This window comes from Canis aureus, chromosome 28 (genome assembly GCF_053574225.1).
Source record: "Canis aureus isolate CA01 chromosome 28, VMU_Caureus_v.1.0, whole genome shotgun sequence".
Classification (NCBI taxonomy): Eukaryota; Metazoa; Chordata; class Mammalia; order Carnivora; family Canidae; genus Canis; species Canis aureus.
The window spans coordinates 25,278,498-25,302,501 of record NC_135638.1 but is presented as its reverse complement, the minus strand read 5'-3'; the positions used below and the strand labels follow the sequence as shown (position 1 = coordinate 25,302,501).

Here is a 24,004-nt window from a genome sequence, read left to right as displayed (position 1 = left end):
TGACCAGACTCCAGGAAGAGGAGAAATACGCAGGGGAGGTGTGCAAACATTTTTTCCCTGTCACCCCTATCTTTTTTTTTCCACGGCGGCTGCGGCTAGCAATGCGGCTAGGAAGGTCTAGAGGGGCTAGAATCGATTTAGCTTGGAAAGAATTTCTCATGGTTTAACAGCTCCCACTACAGACCAGAGGCACCAGGCAAAGGGCCAGATACAGCCAGCCTACGTGTAGGCGAGCCTGCTGTGCGGCCTCCGGGGCGAGAGGGGGCGCTCCGACTGCGCGACGGTACCCCGGCGGCCGTCGTGGGGGCGGGGCCGCATTCGCCGTTGGGAAGGGCGGGAGGAGGGCTCGGCTTAAGAGGCGGAGCCGGGGCCGCTCGGCTTGTCACGGTGCTCCGGTGCGGGGCGGCCGTCGCCACCTCTTCGGCCTGCGGAGAGCTTCCCTGGGGCTCTGTGCGTCGTCCCCAGCGCAAGCCGGCTCTCCTGAGTAAGCGTTAGGCAGCCGCGGAAGGGAAGCGGGCCTGGCGGGGTGTGGCCGGGGTGGGCGCGGGGTGTCCCTGGGCTGGGTTGGCGGCGCGGGCGCGGGGGCGGAGGCGGGGGCTCCCGGCGGCCACGCCGGCCGCGGAGCCGGACTTCGCGGGGTCTGTGAGGGCGGCGGTCCCTGTCGGGTGAGTCCTCGTGGCCGCCGGGCCAGGGGCGTTGCCCGAGCTGCAGGGTTGAGGTCGGGGTTTCGGGGCTTCAGGGCGGGGGGCGGGGTCGGAGGTACAGAATCCTGGTCGGTTCGGCCGCGGGCGGTGCTTGGTTCCTGCGGGCGGGGGTCTCGCTGCTGCCCGGGGGCTCGGGGGCGGCGTCCCGGGGGCGCGGGCTGGGCTCTGCCGCGGCTCTGGGTGCTGTGGAGACCCGGTTGCCTGACGACGGGTTGACGCTTCTTAACTGGGCCGCCACCCACAGCTCCCGCGCGCCTTCCCTACCCAGCAGCTGGCTCTCCGCTTCGGGGCTGAGTTTCCCGGAGCACCTCCCCCCCCTCCCCCCCCCGGGTGCTGATTAATGGTTAACGTTTATTGAGTGTTTGTGCGCTCGGCGCGGTTCTCAGCGCTTTGCTTTGCAAGGAAAATTTACTCCCGTTACCACAGCCCTGTGAAGTCGGTGCTGGGTCCTTGAGCTCACATCTCCTCGTTGCCTTCATTTTAGGATTGTTATCTGGGATTTGGATCCAGTTTTCAGTAAAAGTTAGCAGTGGGACTCCTTTCTCGAGAGAAGTTGGCTCTCAGATTGTAGGATTGAAGAGTTTACCTTGCATTTCCGGGAGGTAATGCAAACCAACACTCTTTCCAGACATTTCTCAAAAAATCCCAAGAATCTAATAGCAACCAATAAAAGTTTGTAAAAACTCAAATACCCTCAGAGAGGTTCTGTTTTATATGAAAGAATGGCATGTCTTGTTGACAAGCAAGAGGGAATCCCACGGACACCAGTAAGATGGTGTTTTCTCTTCTTTTTCTTCTCACTAGGAGGGCACAGACTTTGTGGTGGTTAACTAGCTGCTGAAAATACTCCCTAGGGATGAAATTTTAGGTCTCCTGCGTACAGATGACCTTCTGAAAGGGAGCAGATGGTTTTAAATAGAATAAATTGAAACAGAATGGTTTCAGCACAGTTTTTTTTTCCAAATGAAGTTCTCAGATAAATGGGACTTTCTTATTACAAACTTGGAGATTTCAGATTATTCTTTTAACATCATTCTGACTTGCATTCCCACTGCTCTATTGAGTGGAAGGCAAAGTTGAGTAAGTATTCTGGTAATTTTGCATAACCTAAAGGCCATCTAATTTATGCTTCTGTTCTTTGTCACCATTAATGAAGGTGCTAAAAAAACTTAATTGTGCTTTTTATATATTAACTCTTATCTGTATCCTAACACTCAACCTTCGTCTCCCCCCGGTTACTTGTTAGCAACATTTACAGAGATTTGTCAAAATTTGGGTGTGCTTATGGAAGCAAGTTGATCACATGGATGTATTTGCCAAGAAAAAATATTAAGTACCTTTCATTTGGTGGAAATATCTCTGGATGGATGGGAAATGAGCAACATTGTCCAGGTTCACCTCATCCCTTCTCCTCTTTCTTTCTTTTTTTTTTCCTTCTCTTTCTTCTAAGACTGTTTCACAGGCTCCTTCCTGCATTCCACAGACATATGTTCTCCCTTCCTGCTATTCTGTTCTCAGCCCTATTCTCTGACTCTAGGGTCTTTTTCAAAACATCCTTTTCTCCTGTAGCTGTAATGATTATCTGAAAAACTACTAAGCCTTCCCCTTCCACTCCTGGACCATATTCTGAATTCCAGACATAGTCAAATTGCTTTCTTCATATTGCTGCTGGATCTTTCATGGGTATCTCACTCCCTAACCCCAAGTCTGGCCAGATGTAGCCATGTGACAGGGGGCGTTATCTTGTCCAGATTTGAGGGCAGGGTCCATATCTTACACTTTGCATTCCCCTTGCATCTGAACAGTGCTCTTCTAAGGGAGAGGAATATTTACTGCTCCTTACGGTTCCATAGTGGGGAGGAAATTCACATTTCACTTGAAGGGAAAAGGATGGGAACATTTTCTCCCTTTGTGATTGAAAAAACTGGGAGAAGGAATTGGACCTATTCAGTTCTTCCTGAATCTTGTTTTTTTTAGATTCACCAAGGCTTAGCACAGTGAGAACATGTTCTGATTTGCTTGTATTTCTATCTATACAATAAACATAAAGTGGGTAAGTTTCAGATTTAGACATATTGATTTGTTGTTTTTTAAAGATTTTATTTATTTGAGAGACTGAGCAGAGTGAGAAAGGGAGCATGAAAGGGGGGGGGGCAGAGGGAGAGGGATAAGCTGACTCCCCACTGAGCAGGGAGCCTGACAAGGGGCTCCATCCCAGGACCCTGGGATCCTGACCTGAGCTGAAGGCAGACACAACCGACTAGATACCCAGGTACCTTCCTTGACATGTTGATTTGGATTATGATAACCATAATTTAGATTATGATTTAAATTCCAGTGTACTTTGGAGGCTTTCTTTTTTTTTTTTTTTTTTGGAGGCTTTCTTTAAAAAAGTGATTACTGATGTATATGAGTACAATGAAAATCAGAGTTAATAAAACAGCTATAATTTGTTGATTTCTCAGTGCCAGGTGTGCCACACATTTATATGTGCTATTTTATTTTTTATTCTGGAATAGCTATTTCCATTTTACAAATGAGGAAAGTAGGAGGGAAGTTAAGGAACATATTGAGGTTGATCACACAGTGTCAATTAGTGATGGAATTGGGTTTCAAATCCAGATCTTTCAAGTTAAACTGTTTTATTAAAAACTGTTTATCATCCACATACTATGTACATAGCTACTGGGTTAAAAACAATTTGGTAATAATATCTTAAGTTGTGAGTGATTTTTTCACTGTAGTGTGAAGGAAGATAAAAAAATCCCCTTTAGATTTCTTTTGGCTGATTTTTCTTGTAACTTAATCTTTAAATTATAAATATTCTTAATTTATTTTGTACAGAGGCTGTTCCAGTCAACTCAGTCTATGTGATCCACTAAATCTTGAATAAGTTTGTAGCTGTAATGTGTTTTATATAAGTTGTCATACACTTGAAGGAGTGAAAAAGAAAAAAACGGGTCATGACAGCTGGAAGCTGGGCTGTATTATCACTAAGGCCTTCGTGTTGCTATGAACTGGCTTGCCACACTACTGCTTAGGCTTGTAATTCCGCTGAAGATAAACAGTTGTATAGAACATCAACATTTGACAAAGCTCTGTGTCAGTGATGGATCAAGAGGAAAACAATACCACTCATAATTGTAGACAAAACATGAATGTTGTCCAAGCCACAAAAGACCAAGCATCCTTTCTCCTGGCTGATGAGTGATGGCTGCTTCTTAACCAGTTACAGCTTTAGATAAGATTTGCTGAGATGTCCAATAATAGAATTACTTTTACTTTTTGACAGCCTTCAATCCTGAGCAAAACTCTCTGCTCCCAAATTACCTAACAAGTCACAAACCCTATTAGTCTTTTCTAACACCTTAATACTGAGCTACCCCAGAGTTCCGTATGGTATGTATCAAGGATGTATCCCTTGATGCAATGAGTAATAAACCCAACTAGTTTAACCACAGTGGTGTTCCTGGTGGTCTTTGGAGGGCGTTACCAGGAGAAAGCTTGTTAGTATCTTTGACTCTTCAGTTTAATATCAAAAATATTATAGTCTCATCAGATAGTAAATATTAGAAATGATTAAATGTATACTTATATTTAATAAGTCTGATATTTTAGTTATGGCATGTATAATACATACTACCATTGTTTAAAAATATTACTCTGGTTACAAAACAATTTTAGAATTTATAATGGATGTTAAAGTGTTAAAGAGGGGCACTTGCGTGGCTCAGTCCATTAAGCATTGGACTCTATCAGCTTAGATCTTGATCTCAGGGTCATGAGTTTGAGCCCCTCATCAGGCTCCATGTTGGATAGGGAGCTTCCTTAAAAAAGAAAAAAAAGTTAGACTAAAGGGAAATTTAAGTAGCTATAAATTCAAGAGATCTTCCAAAGTTTGTTTAAATGGATGTGTTAATCATTTTTAACAGTATTATGTGGAGTCCTTAGAGGGAGGTTTGTTTCTGTTTTTTAGAAAATGACATTTCAGCTTAAATTTTGTATAAAATTCTGTTTCAAAGTATATATTAGCCCATCATTATCTTTTTATTTCTCTCAGAAATAAAATATTTAGGGAACATAAGGGATTACTATTTGCTGTTGAGCTGTTTTGAATTTTTACTAGTAAAAATCTTTTGTCACAATTAGCAAATTAAAAGTGGCTTAAATATATAAAGTTTTGTTAGTTTGGCATGTATTTTGCTAAAGCCATATTTTAAAATCCGTGTTGTTTTTGGAAGTAAGTAAATAATAGAATGAATTATGTACTATTCACATTATGTACTATTTAATTGATAAAACAGTTTTCTTTTTCTTTTTTTTTTTTTTTTTTAGGTAAAGCTTGCTTTTCTATATTTTTACAAGTTATTGTCCCCCAAGTATTAAATTTAGTGGACACTTCTTTAACGTTCTTGCATTTGATATTGATTGTTTTTTTTCTTGTATCTTTTCTTCCACAAATTATGTTGACTAGGTTTTCTTTATACCCTTCTTTTAAATATTCCTTTGGATTTTTTCCCAGTTTCTTCTGTAACCCCCAACATTGCCCAACATTTAGTTCTGGGTCATCTTTTTTTATTTTCCATGTCCATGCTCATTTACCATGGCTTTTAACGTATTATCTTTAACATAGTTAACTCTTAAACATTTCTAATGTGGTCTTCTTATTTGAATGTGAGTCTTGAATTTGTAAGTATCTGCTGGAAATTTCCATTAGCGTATCTTACTACCTCCAACTTAACAAATCTAAACCAAACCTTTCCAGGCCAGCCAGCTTCTTGTGGCTTATTCCTGTTCAGGATTCCATCCACATTTAGTTCCCAGCACTTAAGAGTTTTGTCCTCAATGACTCCTTTCTTGCTATGCATCTAATTAATCAGTAAGTTTCATGGATATTTGAAAAAAAATTAAAAAAAAAATCCCAAGGTCAATAAGGAAAGGACAGTTAAAAAAATGTTAGAATAATTTTATATCCATACAGAAAAAAAAATTAAATCTTGATGACTCTTAATTTGCACCATTTGCAAAAATTAACTTGAAATGGGTCATAGACTTGACTATAAGAGAAAACTATAAAGCTTTTAAAAGAAAATGTAGAAGAAAGTATCTGTGCTCTTGGGTTAGGCAAAAATTTCCTACATAGGACACAAAGCACAATTGATTCAAAAGGGATGAAAAATGAATTAGTAAATGAATTAATTGGACTTCATACAAATTAATTGGACTTCATACAAATTAAAAACCTTTGGTCTTTAGAAGACATCATCACATGGATGTTTACAGTAGCTTTATTCATAATTGCTAAAACCTGGAAGCAACCAAACATTTTTTTTTTTAATTCATGAATGGATAAATATACTGTGATATATCCCAACAATACAATATTATTCAGTGCTAAAAAGAAATGCACCTCAAAGACATGAAAAGACATGGAGGAACCTTGAATACATATGAGTGAAAGAAGCTAATGTGAATAGGCTACATACTGTATGATTCCAACTGTTTTTCTGGAATAGGCAAAACTATGGAGGGAGTAAAAAGATCCATGGTAGCCAGGATTCAGAGTAGAGGGAGGAATGAATGAGATGGAACATAGGATTTGGGGGACAGTGAAGCTATTATGTATGAAACTGTACTGGTAGATAGATGTTGTTATACCTATGTTTAAGCCATAGGATGTATAACACCTAAACTGAACCATGATGTAAATTATGAACATTGGGTCATAATGATGTATTGATGTATGTTGATCAGTAGTAACAAATGTACCACTTTGGTGGGGATAATTAGGCTATGCATGAGTGAGGGCAAGGGGTATGTGGGAAATCTGTACCTTCTGCTCAATTGTGCTGTGAGCCTAAAACTCTAAAAAAAAAAAAAATTCTTAGTAGAAAAAAGTAAAAGTGCAAGTAAAAACCATAATCAGATACTATTACATATCCAATGACTTACGTGTCAAAAATGGAATGACCAAGATCAAAATAGACTGAAAATACCCAGGGTTGGACAGGATATATAGAAATTGCAACCCTGATGCACTGTCAGTTGTGATGTAAAATGGTCTAGCTATGTTATACTTAGAGGAATAGTTTTGCAGTTTCTCAAAATGTTAAACATAAATATTATATATGACTCAGTAATTCCATTTCTAGGTGTGTATCTAACAGAACTCAAAGCATATGTCCATGCAAAACTGTACACAAATATTCATAGCAGCATTATTCATAAATAGCCCCCAGTTAGAAACAATCCAACTATCCAGTAATGGGTAAACAGTAAACTGATATTTCCATACAATGGAATACTACTTAGCAATTAAAAAAACACCTACTTAACTGATAGATGCAATTCAGAAACATTTTTAAGTGCAAGAAGCCAGACTACATATTGTATGATCCAATTACATGAAATTTCTACATTATTCAAACCATTATTCTTTCTACATAAAGACAAAACAGACCTGTTTTGTTACCTGAAGAGTTGTAGGAGTAACTGACTACAGAAGGACACAGGAATTTTCTGGATTTATGAAGGCATTAGAAAAAGTGATTGTGGTATTAATTGCACAACTGAATTTACCAAAACCTAGGGAGACTGTTCAGTAAAGTGAGTAAATGTTATAGCATATAAATTATTCCTCAATAGGAATAACATCTTATTAAGTTGAAAACAACTCAGGGCTTACTGAAGAATTATAGGGGGCACCTGGGTTGTTCAGTCGGTTAAGCATCTGCCTTTTGCTCAGGTCAAGATCCTGGAGCCTTGCAATGGGTTCCCTCTCAGACAGCCTGCTTCTCCCCCTCCCTCTGCCCTTTCCCCCCTTGTGCTCTCTTTCACTCATGCTCTCTCTTGCTCACACTCGCTCTTAAATAAAATCTTAAAAGGAATTAATGAGTCCATATTGATAATAAGCTGATAGATACATGTGGAAGAAGGAGGGGCTCATAGAATAGAGTGTCAATTGGTAAATATGCAGGGAGTGGTGGAAATGAAAAATTAGAATTTTGTAGCCATCTAGATTGAAAGATTGGATCAATTAAAAATCACCAATTGATTCTAAATCCAGGAAATTTTGATTAGGAGCAGTGTTTGCATGGTCTAAATGTATCTCCCTATGGGCTGCTTATTACAAGGGAATAGTGAAGAAATCAGCATGTAGAACAGGCAATCAAAAGTAATATCATTAGACAAACCATGAGAGACTCCTAACTCTGGAAAACAAAGGGTTGTGGAAGGGGAGGTAGGTGGGGGGATGGGGTAGCTGGGTGACAGGCACTGAGGAGGGCACTTCATGGATGAGCACTGGGTGTTCTATATTAGCAAATTGAATTTAAATTAAAAAAAATCACCAATGAAGGACAAATGGACATGTGTGTCTTTATATTGTTGATATTTTGAAAGGACACATCACCACCTAAGTAGTATTTCACCTGAGAATGCATAAGCTAAATTTAGGTTAAAAAGATACATTAGATGGGGCACCTGGGTGGCTCAGTCAGTTGCGTGTCTGCTTTTGGCTCAGGTCATGATCCCCAGGGTCCTGGTATTGAGCCCCGAGTCAGGCTCCTTGCTCATCAGGAAATCTGCTTCTCCCTCTCCCTCTGCTGCTTCCTCGCTTGTGTGCTCCTGCACGTGCATTCTTATTCTTTCACTCCCTCTCTCAGGTAAATAAATAAAGTCTTTTTTTTTTTTTTTTTTTTTTAAGATTTATTTATTCATGAGAGACTGAGAGAAAGGCAGAGACATAGGCAGAGGGAGAAGCAGGCTCCCTGTGAGGAGCCTAATGCGGGACTCCATCCCAGGATCCTGGGATCATGACCTGAGCCAAAGGCAGACATTCAACTGCTGAGCCACCCAGACGTCCCAAATAAATAATATCTTTAAAAAAAAAAATTAGGCAAACCCTGAAAGGGGAAGTTCCCCTGAAAGGGGAAGTGTGGATATTAGGTGAGCCATATGAAAAAAACAAGGTTATAAAAGACCAAGGAAGGTTGTGGAAATGTTCCAAATTAAGAAAGGCTAATGACACATGACCTAGACTGGATCTTGAGCTGGAGAGAGAGAAAAATAAACTGTAAAGGACACTGTTAGGTCATTTGGCAAAATTGGAACACAGACAGTATATTAGATTAAAAAAATCCGTGTTGCTGAAGTCGATAATTCTGTTGAGGTCTGTAAGAACCTAATTTGACGCCTGATGGCTCAGTGGTTGAATGTTTGCCTTTGACTCAGGGCCCCGGACTCCCAGGATCAAGTCCCACATTGCGCTCTTTGTGTGGAGGCTGCTTCTCCCTCTCACTATGTCTCTGCCTCTCTCTGTCATAAATAAATAAAATCCTAAAAAAAAAGAACAACCTAATTCTTAATACACACTTGAGTGTTGAGGGGTAAAGGGTCCTCATGTATGTAATTCACCCTCTGAAAAATTTTAGAGAAAATTGTATATGTAGAGAATATGCTTGTGTGTCCAAAGAACAAAGCAAGTTGTGCAAAATCTTAATAGAAAATATGTAAAGAATAAATGGGTGTTCACTGTGCTGTTATTATTTTAAGATTTTATTTGAGGGGGAGAGAGAGAGAGAGAGAGAGAGCGTGCTGCGCATGAGCAGGGTGAGGGGAACAGAGGCAGAGGGAGCAGTGGATTCTTTGCTCAGCAGGGAGCCCAATGCAGCACTCCCATCCCTGGACCCTGGGATCATGACCTGGGCTGAAGGCAGATGTTTAACTGACTGAGCCACACAGACACCCTATTTGAGCTATTCTTATTGTAACTTTTTTTTTGTTAAGTTTGAAATTACCTCCAAATAGTTAAACACAAGTGAAAAAACCCAAAACTTAAAAAAAAAAAAAAAAAAGTGCTTTGACTTATGGATCAAAGTGTGCGTGCGTGTGAGAGAGAAAATGATAGTTGTGCTTATTTTTTATTTTCACATATTTTAATGTATGTCCTAGGTTTTCACGGTAGTTGGGAGAGAAGCCAGCATGTGTATTTTGGTCAGTCTTACTTGAATTTTTCAATTTGGTAAGTGAAATTGAATAATACTAAATGTGGGCTAAGCCTGTATGTTGTTAATTATCCTAAAAATATTGTGATATAGCTGTGCTCATTGATTTTTTTTTTTTTTTTTTTTTTTTTTTTTTTTAGTATCTGCAAAATGGCTGATAATTTGGATGAATTTATTGAAGAGCGAAAAGCCAAACTGGCCAAAGATAAAGCAGAATTGGAAAGTGATCCACCGTACATGGAAATGAAGGTAAAGTTGTTAATTTTTTTTCCAACATATTTCATTAAAATTGTCTCTGAAGATTAGTTTTGTGTAGGTGCAAAACATCCTTTTCAATGAGTGAGAATCTTCTGTTTCATACTTTTGTTTGGGTGTCCTGTCACTCTGAGTCCGAAAGCCTAATTCTGGACAAGATTGAATTGATTATGAATGAAGTTTTTCTGTTGTGGTGTTTTGTATGTCACAGTTTTTTCTCTCCTATTAGGGTTTAATTAATAATTGCTGTGCTAGAAGTGGTTCACTACTAGTAAAAGGAATTTTCATAATGTAGATATAAAAATAAGTTCTCATACTATACGTATTCTAGGTGAAAAGTACTTCAATAAATCAGCTCTTAAATTTTTAATCTACAAAAGTGAATTTATTGGAATAGTTTATTTTGGTATACTTTTCAGATTAGAATTTGTTCAAGTGTTTTTTTTTTTTTTTTTTAATTTTTATTTATTTATGATAGTCACACAGAGATAGAGAGAGAGAATGGCAGAGACATAGGCAGAGGGAGAAGCAGGCTCCATGCACCGGGAGCCCGACGTGGGATTCGATCCTGGGTCTCCAGGATCGCGCCCTGGGCCAAAGGCAGGCGCTAAACCGCTGCGCCACCCAGGGATCCCTGTTCAAGTGTTTCTGAAAGCAATGTTTGAAAAAGACTTCTTAAGCTTTCCTAATTTTGATGAAAGAATGATCGATCCATTTAGTAAATACTTATTAAGACTATGCTAGGTACTATGCTAAGCTCTATTATGGCACTAATCTAGACAGATGTGGCACCTTCTCTCTTGAGCTCAGTATATTGATAAAATATAGGATATGAATTAATCTTGCCCATCATATAGTCCATTGTAATCAGAGTAACCATATATATTGGCTTGATAACATAATCCTGGTTTAACTGTTGCCCTATGTCTCATCTGGTTTAGCATGTGTCTTGGGCAAAGGTATAGGCATCTGGTTGACATGATAAGTAATATGGACAGTCTAATTATGAGGGACTTTTACTTACATAGCTAACATTTATTTTGTGCTAATTATGGAAAGTCTTAGTCTTTATTTTTATTTTATTTTATTCTATTTATCTTTATAATTCCAGTATAATTAATATGCAATATTATATTAGTTTCTGGTGTACAATATAGTGATTCAGCAATTGTATACATTATTCAGGGCTCATCGTTCTAAGTATACTCCTAATGCCCTTCATCTTCATCTAACTCTCCTCTGGCAATCACCAGTTTTCCAAACTTAAGAGCCTGTTTTTGTCTTTTTTCTTTGTTTCCTTAAATTCCATATATGAGTGAAATCATATGGTATTTGTCTTTCTCTGATTGACTTACTTAGTACAGTAGCCTTTAGATTTATCCATGTTGTTGCAAATGGCAAGAGTTCATTCTTTTTTATGGCTGAGCAATACTGCATTGTGTGTATATGTATATATGTATGGATAGATGCTTGGATTGCTTTCATATCTTGCTATTATAAATAATAATGCAAAAAACATATGGTTGCACATATCCTTTTGAATTCACTTTTTTCATTTTCTTTGGGAAAATACCCAGTAGTAGAAATACTGGATCATATAGTAAATAAATAAAGAAATAAATTTATTTATAGATTTTATTTATTCATGAGAGACACACACAGAGAGAGACAGAGACACAGGCAGAGAGAGAAGCAGGCTCCATGTAGGGAGCCTGACGTGGGACTCGATCCCAGGTCTCCAGGATCAGGCCCTGGGCTGAAGGTGACCATAAACTGAGCCACCTGGGCTGTCCATACAGTAATTTTATTTTTAATTTTCTGAGGAACTTCCATATTGTATTCCACCAGTGGAATACACTGCACCAGTTTGCACTTCCATCAAGAGTGCATGAGGATTCTTTTCTCCATATGCTTGCCAACATTTGTTTTTTGTGTGTTTTTGATTGTTGCCATTCTGAGAGGTGTAAAGTGATATCTCATTGAGGTTTTTTTTTTTTTTTCTTTCTCATTGAGGTTTTGATTTGCACTGTGGTTCCATACAAATTTTAGGATTATTCTATTTCTGTGAAAAACATTGTTGGTATTTTGATAGAAATTGCATTGAATCTGTAGATTGCTTTGGGAAGTATGGATATTTTAACAATGTTCATTCTTCCAGTGCATGAGCATGAAATATTTAACCATTTGTTCATGTTGTCTTCAATTTCTTTCATCAGTGTTTTATAGTTTTTACACATAGGTCTTTAACCTATGGTTAAGTTTATTCCTGGATCTTTTATTATTTGGTGCAGTTATAAATGGAATTATTTTCTTGATTTCTGCTTCATTATTAGTGTGTAGAAATGCAACAGGTATCTGTATATTGATTTTTTTTTAATCCTATGACTTAACAGGATTTATTTATCAGTTCTAGTACTTTTTTGGTGGAGACTTTAGGGTTTTCTATACATAGTATTATATCATCTGCAAATAGTGAAAGTTTTACTTCTTCCTTTCCAATTTGGATGACTTATTTCTTGTGTGATTGCTGTGGCTAGGACTTCCAGTATTATGTTAAATAAAACTGGTAAGAGTGGACATCCTTGTTTTGTTCCTGATATTAGGGGAAAAGTTCTCAATTTTACTCTGTTAATGTTGTTAGCTGTGGGTTCTTCACATATGGCTTTTATTATATTGAAGTATGTTCCCTCTAACTTCTTTGGTGAGAGTTTTTATCATGAATGGATATTGTACCTTGTCTCAAATGCTTTTACTGCATCTATAGAAATGATCATGTTTTATCCTTTCTCTTGCTGATTTTGTCAATCATGTTGATTGATTTGTGACTGTTGAACTACCCTTGCATCCCAGAAATAAATCCCACTTGGTCATAGTGAATAATTTTTTTAAATGTATTGTTAGATTTGTGTGCTCATATTTCATTAAGGATTTTTGCATCTATGTTAATCAGAGGGCCTGTAATTCTTTTTCTTTATATTGCCTTTATTTGATTTTGATATTAGGGTAAGGCTGGCCTCAATAAATTTGGAAGCTTTCCTTCCTCCTCCAATTCTTTTTTTTTTTTTTTTTGGAATAGTTTGAGAATAGGTATTAACTCTTCTTTAAAATGTTTGGTAGAATTCACCTGTGAAGCCATCTGGTCCTGGATTTTTGTTTTTTGGCAGTTTTTTGATTACTGATTCAGTTTCATTGCGGGGAATTGGTCTGTACAGATTTTCTGTGTCTTTCCGATTCATATTTGTAACATATTGTTTCTAGGAATTTATCCATTTTTTCTAGGTTGTCTAATATGTAGGTATATAATTTTTCATATTCTTTTATAAGCTTTTGTATTTCTGTGGTATTGGTTATTTCTCCTCTTTCATTTTTGATTTTGTTTATTTGAGCCTTTTTTGGTGAGTCTACCTAAAGGTTTATCAGATTTTGTTGATCTCTTCTCTTCTCTTCTCTTCTCTTCTCTTCTCTTCTCTTCTCTTCTCTTCTCTTCTCTTCTCTTTCTTTTCTTTTCTTTCTTTCTTTCTTTCACAAAGAACCAGCTTCTGGTTTCATTGATCTGTTGTTTTTTAGTTTCTATTTCACTTAATTCTGCTCTAATCTTTATTTTCATCTTTCTACTGGTTTTGGATTTTGTTCTTTAGCCCTTTAGATGTAAGGTTAAGTTATTCTTTTGAGATTTTTCTTCTTGAGGTAGGTGTTCATTGCTTATAAATTGCTTTTTAGAACAGCATTTACTGTGTTACAAAGATTTTGGTCTGTTATGTTTTCATTTTCATTTGTCTCCATGTATTTTTTATAAATAAATAAATAAATAAATAAATAAATAAATAAATATTTATTTATTTATTTATTTATGAATGATAGTCACAGAGAGAGAGAGGCAGAGACACAGGCAGAGGGAGAAGCAGGCTCCATGCACCGGGAGCCCGAAGTGGGATTCGATCCTGGGTCTCCAGGATCGCACCCTGGGCCTTAGGGAGGCGCTAAACCGCTGCGCCACCCAGGGATCCCCTCCATGTATTTTTTTATTTCATCTTTGATTTCTTACGTGGCCCATTCACTTTTTAGTAGTATGTTTTTTAACCTTCATCTATTTGTATTCTTTCCAGTATTTTCTTGGGGTTGATTTCTAGTTCATAGCATTGTGGTTAGAAAACATGACTTTAATGTTTTTTAATTTGTTGAGACTTTTTTGTTGCCTAATATATGATCTGTTCTGGAGAATGTTCCGTGTGCACTTAAAGATTGTATATTCTGCTGTTTTAGGCTAGAATGTTCTGAATGTATGTTAGATTTACCTGTTCAGTGTGTCATTTGAAGCCACTGTTTCCTTGTTGATTTTTCTCTTGGGATGATCTATCTCTTATTGTAAGTGGGGTGTTAAAATCTTGTATTATTAATATTACTATCACTACTATTAATAGTATTGATTGATATTTCCTTTTGTTATTTAATAGGTAGCTGCTTTATGTATTTGGGTGCTATGTTGGGTGCATAAATATTTACAATTGTTATATCTTGTTGAATTATTCCTTTTATGATTGTATAGTGTCCTTTGTCTCTTGTTACAGTTTTTTTTTTAAAGTCTGTTTTGTGCACTATAAGTATTATTACCCCCATCTTTCTTTTCACTTCGATTTGGATGATAAATGTTTTTCCATACCTTCACTTTCAATCTGCGTGTCTTTAGGTCTGAAATGAGTCTCTTGTAGGCAGCATATATTGTGTCTTGCCTTCTTTTTTTTTTTTTTTTTTTTAATGGGGTGCCAGGACCAATGGTCATCAGGTATCCAGGTACCAAAAAATTATGGTTCTGAAATATATTAATGTTGATTCCATAGGAAGAATAGTATAGCTGTCCTATGTGTGCCACTCACGACAGAGCCCTTGCTTTTTTATCCATTTAGTCACCCTATGTCTTTATATTGGAGCATTTAGTCCAATTACATTCGAAATAATTATTGATACATATGTACTTAATGCCATTTTGTTAAATGTTTTATGGTTGTTTTTTTTCTTTCTTTTTTTTTTTTTAAAGATTTTATTTTTTTAATTTTTATTTATTTATAATAGTCACAGAGAGAGAGAGAGACAGAGAGAGAGAGGCAGAGACACAGGCAGAGGGAGAAGCAGGCTCCATGCACCGGGAGCCCGACGTGGGATTCGATCCCGGGTCTTCAGGATCACGCCCTGGGCCAAAGGCAGGCGCCAAACCGCTGCGCCACCCAGGGATCCCTCTTTTTTTTTTTTTTTTTTTTTAAAGATTTTATTTATTCATGAGAGAGAGAGAGGCAGAGACACAGCAGAGGGAGAAGCTGTGTCTCACAGGGAGAAGCAGGCTCCATGCAGAGAGCCTGACGTGGGACTTGATCCCGGGACTCCAGGATCATGCCCTGGGCTGCAGGCAGCGCTAAACCGCTGTGCCACCGGGGCTGCCCTATGGTTGTTTTTAAAATTCTTTATTCCTTCCTTCCCTTGCTGTCTTGTGGTTTGATGGGCTTTGTTTAGTGATATTCTTGTATTCCTTTCTCTCTCTCTTTTTTTTTTTTTTTGGTGTATCTATTAGTGTTTTTTTTTTTTTTTTTTTTTAAAGATTTTATTTATTCATGAGAGACACAGAGAAGCAGAGACATAGGCAGAGGGAGAAGCGGGCTCCTTGCTGGGAGCCTGATGTAGGACTCGATCCCCAGACCTGGGATCACGCCCTGAGCTGAAGGCAGATGCTCAACCACTGAGCCATCCAGGTGTCCCTCTATTAGTGGTTTATGATTTGTGGTTACCATTAGGTTTATATATAACATTTTATGCAAATAGCAGTCTATATGAAGTTAATGATTGCTTAAGTTTGAATCCATTATAAAAGCACTAAATTTTTACTTCCTTCTCCCTCATGTTTTAGGTATATGATGTCATATTTTACATTCTTTTATTTTGTGAATCCCATTATTGATTTTTATAGATCATTTGATTTTACTACTTTTGTGCCTTAACCTCTGTACTGGTTTTATAAAGGATTATTATTCTGTCTTACTATGTTTATATGTACCTGTGAAATTTGTTCCTTTCCTACTTTTCTTATTCCTGCTTTGATCTTTCTTTTCGACTCAAAGAATCTCCTTTAACATTTCTTATAAGGCTGGTTTAGTGGTGATGAATTCCTTTAAATTTTGCTTGTCTGGAAAACTCTCTCTTTCCTTCTATTCTGAATGATAGCCTTACTGGGTAGAGTTTTCTTTATTTCAGGTGTTTTCCTTTCATGGATAAGGCTTAGTCTTAAGAGGCTACATTTATGATTGACGTGAATCTATGAGATAAATACTGTTGTTATGCTCATTTTCTAAATGAGTAAACTGAGGAGGTTATAGAATTAGTCGAAGTAGGCTTTGATTCCTGATATCCTGCTGTATGTAGTGCTTACTCTCTTAACCATCATATTACATTGTCTTCTTTCTAGTAGCTGCTCTGGTCAAGGAGTTGTGTCAAGGACTTTATATGTATTATTTTATTTAATCATGATATCCCTGTTAAGTAAGTAGAATATTTTTGTTTTACAGATCAAGAAAGTGAAGCTCAAAGGGGTTAAGTAATTCTTCTAGGTGCATACAGTGGTGGATTCATGATTGGAACCATCATATGTTCAGCCCCAAAGTCTATGGGTTTAACAACTCTCCACTTAGTACAATCTTACAGTGTTTGGAAAGGGTATTCCAAAGTCTTAAATATAATTTTATTATAATTTCTCATATTAAATAGTATGTAAATCAGATTTTTAAAAAAAGATTTTATTTATTTATTCATGAGAGAAACAGAGAGAGGCAGAGACACAGGCAGAAGGAAAAGCAGGCACCATGCAGGGATCCCAATGCAGGCCTTGATCCCGGTACTCCAGGATCACACCCTGAGCCAAAGGCAGATGCTCAACTTGCTCTGCCACCCAGGTGTCCCAATCATGATCTTTTAAGTCTTAATTCAAATATCACTGCTCAGTCAAGTCTTTCAGTCCCTCTTGCATCATTTATGGCCCTTCTTACCATGCTCTAGTGTTTTCCCCATAGATCTTACCACTTACTCTCTACGTATTACCATAGTTTAATTACATATTGTGTTTATTGTTTGTCCCTTCAGTAGTTTGAACTCCATGATTGCAGAGATTCTCATGTTTTTTTCATTTGTGTTTCTAGTGCCTAGGAACTATGTATAGGAACTTAGTGAATATTTGTTGGTAAATGAATTCTTATATTTAATTAGAATTTATTGCATTTATTACAGTATTAAATACTTTTGGTTAATTCCTCAAACTTCACATTTAAATTTCTTCCATGATGTATTGTGTAATTTTGTCAAGTCATTTAATTAAAGTATTGAGATAGAGTGTGTATTTTGTGGATTTTTCCCTTTACTTTTGTAAACATAATGTCTCTTTCAGGGAAAGGCATCAGAGAAGTTTTCTGAAAACAGTAAACTATTAATCTCCATGGCTAAGGAAAACATACCACCAAACAGTCAACACACCAGGAGTTCTTTAGGTATGTCATTAGGTATACTGAATTGATTTTAAAGTATTCTTAGCTTTCTTGTGAAAGAGGTTTGTCTTGTCAGAAAAAATTTCTTTGGAATCCCAGTATCTCTTTGTTTTCTGGAATCTTACTGTCTGTATGACTACTGTCTGCAAAGGAAATATAATGCATACTGAGAACCATTTACCCTTTTGTTTTTGTTTTTTTAAAGATTTTATTCATAGAGATGCAGAGAGAGAGAGAGAGAGAGAGAGGCAGAGACACAGGCAGAGGGAGAAGCAGGCTCCATGCAGAGTGGGACTTGATCCAGGGTCTCCAGATCACGCCCTGGGCTGCAGGCAGCGCTAAACCCCTGTGCCACCGGGGCTGCCCCCATTTACCCTTTTTAAATGATATTCCCTTATAATCTATGGAAATCATAATAGCATGTATAACATAAGCAAAATTAATTGAAAAATTTGAGTGAAATTTATGTATCTGTGAGAGATAGGCACCCCGAAAATGGAGGACTTTTATTTAGAAACCAGGGATACTTAAGAGGATACAAAATGCTATTTGGTGAATGACCATTTTAATTATTGATTACTACATTAGAATTTTACAGAAGTTAATATTGCAGCTATACTGAGTTTTTGAATATGGTTTGCTATGAAAATATGTAGAGATTTTTTTGAAGTACAATACATATTATGTTATCATTATATTAATTGTTAATATAATGTTATTATATATTATATTGTGTCATTAATTTCAGGTGTACAACTTGCTGGTTCAATAATTCTATACATTACTCATTGCTCATCATGATAAATATAGTTATCATACAACATTATTGAAGTATGACTATTTCCTATGCTGTAGTTTTCATCTTTGTGACTTATTTTTAATTGCAAGTTTGGATTTTTACCTATTTTACCTGTCCCCCTCATCCACCTCACCTTTGGCAACTACCACTTTGTTGTACTTAAGAATCTTTCTTTCCATTTGTTTTTTTAGATCGACATGTTAAGTGAAATCATATGGTATTTGTCTTTCTCTTTCTGACTTATTTCACTTACCACAGAACCTGCTAGGTCCATCCATGTTGTCTCAAGTAGCAAGATATTATTCTTTTTTATGGCTAATATTCTATTTCATATATGTAACCATATTTTTAAAATATATTTGCTATTTATGGACACTGGGTTGCTTTCATATCTTGTTATTGTAAATAATGCTGCAATAAATTTAGGGATGATCTATCTTTCAAATTAATGTTTTTATTTTGTTTGGTTAAATAACCAGTGGTGAAATTACTGGGTCATATGTTTAATATTTTGAGCTATCTCCATTTTGTTTTCTATGGTGGCTACACCAGTTTGCATTTCCACCAGCAGTGCATGAGGGTTCCTTTTTCTCCACAAGCTTTTTCTCCTCTTCTCCACTTGTTGTTCCTTGTTTTTGGTTATAGCCTTTTCTGCCAGGTATAAGGTTGTGATTTGTATTTCCTTCCTGATTAGTGGTGATGAAAAATCTTTTCATGTGTCTCTTGGTCATCTTTATGTCTTCTTTGAAAAATGTCTGTTCCTATTTTCAGTCCCCTCTCCCCTGTTTTAAGATTTTTAAATTTATTCATGAGAGAGACAGAGAGTTAGAGACAAAGGCAGAAGGAGAAGCAGGCTCCCTGCTCAGAGCCTGATGTGGGACTCAATTCCCTGGGATCACGACCTGAGCCAAAGGCTGATGCTCAGCCACTGAGCTACCAAGGTGCCCCTTCAGCCCATTTTTAAACTCTGTTATTTGTTTTTTTGGTGTTGAGTTATATAAGTTCTTTATATATTTCTGATATTAAACCCTTTACTGGATGAATCAATTGCAAATATCTTCTCCTGTTCAGTGGATTGTCTTGTTGTTCTGTGGATGATTTCCTTTGTTGTGCAAAAGCTTTTTATTTTAGTGTAGTCCCAATATTTTATTTTTGCTTTTTTTTTTTTTTTAAGATTTTATTTACTTATCATGAGAGATACACAGAGAGAGGCAGAGACCTAGGCAGAGGGGCTCCTTGCATGGAGCCTGATGTGTGTGTGTGTGTGTGAGAGAGAGAGAGAGAGAGAGAGAAAGAGAGAGAGGCAGAGACCTAGGCAGAGAGGCTCTTTGCATGGAGCCTGATGTGGGACTCGATCCTGGATCCTGGGATCACGCCCTGAGCCAAAGGCAGACGCTCAACTGCTGAGCCACCCAGGCATCCCTTGCTTTTGTTTTCTTGCTTTAGGAGAACTATATAGAAAAATTTTGCCAAGACCAACGTCAAAGAGATTATTGCCTTTGTTTTCTTCTAGCAATTTATGGTTTCGGGTCTCACATTTAGGTCTCAATCCATTTTGAATTTGTTTTTATGTATGGTGTAAGAAAGTCATCCAGTTTCATTCTTTTGCATGTAGCTGTCTAGTTTTCCCGACACTATTTATTGAAGAGATTATCTTTTCCTCATTGTATATTCTTGCCTTCTTTGTTTTGTTTTGTATATTTTTTTATTGGAGTTCGATTTCCCAACATATAGCATAACACCCAGTGCTCATCCTGTCAAGTGCCCTCCTCAGTGCCAGTCACCCAGTCACCCCATCCCCCTGCCCACCTCCCCTTCCACTACCCCTTGTTTGTTTCCCAGAGTTAGGAGTCTCTCATGTTGTCACCCTCACTGATATTTCCCACTCATTTTCTCTCCTTTCCCCTTTATTCCCTTTCACTATATTTTATATTCCCCAAATGAATGAGACCATATAATGTTTGTCCTTCTCCGATTGACTTACTTCATTCAGCATAATACCCTCCAGTTCTATCCACGTTGAAGCAAATGGTGGATATTTGTTGTTTCTAATGGCTGAGTAATATTCTATTGTATACATAGACCACATCTTCTTGATCCATTCATCTTTCGATGGACACAGAGGCTCCATCCATAGTTTGGTTACTGTGGACGTTGCTGTTATAAACATTGGGGTGCAGGTGTCCTGCCGTTTTACTGCATCTGTATCTTTGGGGTAGATCCCCAGCAGTGCAATTGCTGGGTCGTAAGGTAGTTCTATTTTAACTCTTTGAGGAACTTCCACACAGTTTTCCAGAGTGGCTGTACCAGTTCACATTCCCACCAACAGTGCAAGAGGGTTCCCCTTTCTCCACATCCTCTCCAGCATTTGTGGTTTCCTGTCTTGTTAATTTTCCCCATTCTCACTGGTGTGAGGTGGTATCTCATTGTGGTTTTGATTTGTATTTCCCTGATGGCAAGTGATGCAGAGCATTTTCTCATGTGCTTGTTGGCCATGTGTATGTCTTCTTTGGTGAAATTTCTGTTTGTGTCTTTTGCCCATTTCATGATTGGATTGTTTGTTTCTTGGGTGTTGAGTTTAATAAGTTCTTTTTTTTTTTTTTTTTTTTTTAAAGATTTTATTTATTTATTCATGATAGTCACAGAGAGAGAGAGAGAGAGGCAGAGACACAGGCAGAGGGAGAAGCAGGCTCCATGCACCGGGAGCCCGACGTGGGATTCGATCCCGGGTCTCCAGGATCGCGCCCTGGGCCAAAGGCAGGCGCCAAACCGCTGCGCCACCCAGGGATCCCTAGTTTAATAAGTTCTTTATTGATCTTGGATACTAGCGCTTTATCTGACATGTCATTTGCAAATATCTTCTCCCATTCTGTAGGTTGTCTTTTAGTTTTGTTGACTGTTTCTTTTGCTGTGCAGAAGCTTTTTATCTTGATGAAGTCCCAATAATTCATTTTTGCTTTTGTTTCCCTTGCTTTATAGATGTATCTTGTTGCCTCCTTTGTTATAGGTTAATTGAACCTATAAGTGTTGGTTTAGTTCTAGGCTATCTATGCTGTTGCATTTCTCCATGTCTCTACTTTAGTCTAGTACCATACTGCTTTGGTGACTACAGCTTTGTAGTATATCTTGAAATCTGGGATTGTGATACCTTCAGCTTTGTTCTTTCTCAAGATTCCTTTGACTATTCAGGCTCTTATTATTTATTTATCTGAGAGAGAGCATGAGAATGCATGCAAGTGTGAGCAGGGGGGAGGGCAGAGGGATAGAATCTCAAGCAGATTTCCTGCTGAGTGTGGAACTTGATGCGGGGCTTGATCCTAGGACCCTGAGATCATGACTTGAGCTGAAATCAAAAGTCCAGTGCCCAAACAACGAGCCACCTAGGTGCCCCCAAGCTCTTTTTAAATTTTAGTATTTAGAAAAGCTCTTTTATCTCTAAGGACCCCAGTTTCCTTATCTGTAACATAAAAATTTGGGTAATCTTCTAGCCTGAAATTTTTATGAATTGAAAATTTTTTTTTTAAGAATTTATTTATTCATGAGAATACACAGAGAGGAGGGGGAGGGGCAGAGACACAGGCAGAGGGAGAGGCAGGCTCCATGCAGGGAGCCCGATGTGGGACTCCATCCTGGGTCTCCAGGACCACGCTCTGGGCTGTAGGCGGCGCTAAACCGCTGAGCTACCCCAGCTGCCCTGAATTGAAATTTTGATTGTTGCAAGAGATAATTTTACAAAAGTTTAATAGTAGATTATTTTACACAGTAAGGTTAGACAGACTCTGAAATTCTGAGTTACAGCTTGCTCTGGATTGTATCTGTCATGCCTTTGTGACCTGGCACAGGTTATTTAAGCTATTTTCTTAAGACGGCATCTATCTTAAAAGGTTATTGTGGCGTTAATTGAATACATATGAAAAGACGACTGGCACATAATTGGTGCACAATAAATATTTATTTTGTGACCTTGTATTTTTTTAATATAGATTTTTGAGAATTAAGAATTGAAGAATTATTCTTTATTATATGAACAAATGATGGAGAATTTAAAGTCTAAAGACCATGACCTCTACTTATTCCTTAATTGGTGTTCCTTTGGGCTATGTCCTTTGCCTTTGCATTTCCTACATTCTCTGGCTGACCTCATCCACTCATAGGCATTATATATCATCAGTGTATTCATGACTCCTAAATCCATATTCCAATCCAATTTTTAATTACATTCCTGACCCATATATCTAATTATTTTTATTTTTTTATTTTTTTTTAAATTTTATTTATTTATTCATAGACACACAGAGAGAGGTAGAGACACAGGAAGAGGGAGAAGCAGGCTCCATACAGGGAGCCCGATGCGGGACTCAATCCAGGGTCTCCAGGATCACACCCCAGGCTGCAGGCGGCGCCAAACCGCTGCGCCACCGGGGCTGCCCTATATCTAATTTTCTATTGGATGTCTATACTTGGATGTTGTGGGCTCAGAATTCGCATGTGCAAGATTACCTTTACTCTTCTCAAACTTTTTGGTATTTTGGTGAGATGTTTGCCTAGTCATCCTTGACTCCTATCGTCCCTTTGCCTCCCACAGCAAGTAATTACGCAAGTTCAGTTGATTCTACTGCTTAAATTTAAAAATAGGTTTATTTTTCTCTAATCCCACAAACATTATTTTATGCAGGCCTATGCTGTCTCTAAGATTTTTTTTCTAGTATTGTTTGTTTTATGGTTTAGCCCCCCTCCCGCTAAGTCTCTGCATTGCCCTTCATAATATTTTCAAAAAACAAATAGGATCATGTTAGTCCTGCACAACTCCAATGTATTCTTGTTTCCTGTATAGTAATTTTATCCTTTTATTACTTTTCCCAGATTGTGCTGGTTATTTATGCCTTCTGCCCTGTTGCATTGGTTCTCCCTTTAAAGTGTAGTTTTTTTTAAAATATCTTTTTTATTTATTCATGAGAGACACAGAGGGAGGCAGAGACAAGGCAGAGGGAGAAGCAGGCTCCCCATGGGTAGCCCAGTGCAGACTCGATCCTGGGACCATGGGACCATGCCTTGAGCCAAAGGCAGATGCTCCACCACTGAGCCACCCAGGCATCCCTAAAATGTAGTTTTGAACTTACTCAACTGTCTCTTGTACTGCAATGGTATGCCATTGTATATTTGCTGCCTAGCACAGTGCTTGGCACATTAGTGTTTAAAGAAGATTTTTGAATGAATGAAGGTCCCCATTGCAAAAATAAACTATTCTGTTTGTTATGTAGAATTTAGGTTTCATAAGAATGTTTGTTTTTGCCAACTGAAGCAATAATTATTTTTGCACATTGAATCTTATTAGAGAATAATATATAACTTGATTAATTTTATAACATCAGCATTCAGTTACTGACTTGCTTGAATAATTGTGGCCTTAAAATTAGACCAAAGATACATGAAAAGATGCTCAGCATCACTAGTCATCAGGAAAATGCAAATTAAAACTACCTAGAGATCACCTCATGTCTGTTAGAGTGGCCATCATAAAAAAGACGGAGATAACAAATGCTGACATGGAACCCTTGCACACTGTTGGTGAGTTGAAGGCATTATGCTCAGTGAAGTAAGTCAGAGAAAGACAGATATTGCATGATCATTTGGAATCTAAGCAAACAAAACCAAACTCAGAAAAAGGGACCAGACTTGTGGTAGGTGAACAGTGGGGGCAGAGAGTATAGGGATCCCTGG

The 24,004-nt window shown here is 37.9% G+C and overlaps 1 protein-coding gene and 1 non-coding gene across 31 annotated transcripts in view; one reads left to right on the top strand and one right to left on the bottom strand.

Moving 5' to 3' along the window:
- Window positions 1-325: 325 nt before the first annotated feature.
- CSPP1 (centrosome and spindle pole associated protein 1) overlaps window positions 326-24,004 on the top strand; it is a 183,702-nt gene continuing 160,023 nt past the window's right edge. For 25 of the 30 annotated variants that reach the window (XR_013367216.1, XR_013367218.1, XR_013367219.1 and 22 more), the window contains exons 1-3: window positions 352-484; window positions 9,850-9,958; window positions 17,388-17,487. Coding sequence is in view for 22 of the 30 variants with exons in the window: in XM_077876692.1 (XP_077732818.1) it covers window positions 9,860-9,958; window positions 17,388-17,487 (199 nt within the window). In the remaining 8 variants the exon portion in view is untranslated. Of the gene's footprint in view, window positions 485-1,188; window positions 1,307-2,681; window positions 2,758-9,656; window positions 9,727-9,849; window positions 9,959-17,387; window positions 17,488-24,004 lie in introns of all 30 variants that reach the window. The other 5 variants (XM_077876701.1, XM_077876700.1, XM_077876699.1 and 2 more) reach the window with 3 other exon arrangements.
- LOC144300720 (U11 spliceosomal RNA) lies at window positions 14,721-14,857 on the bottom strand. The gene has a single exon (XR_013367525.1). It is a non-coding gene; the product is annotated as a U11 spliceosomal RNA (small nuclear RNA).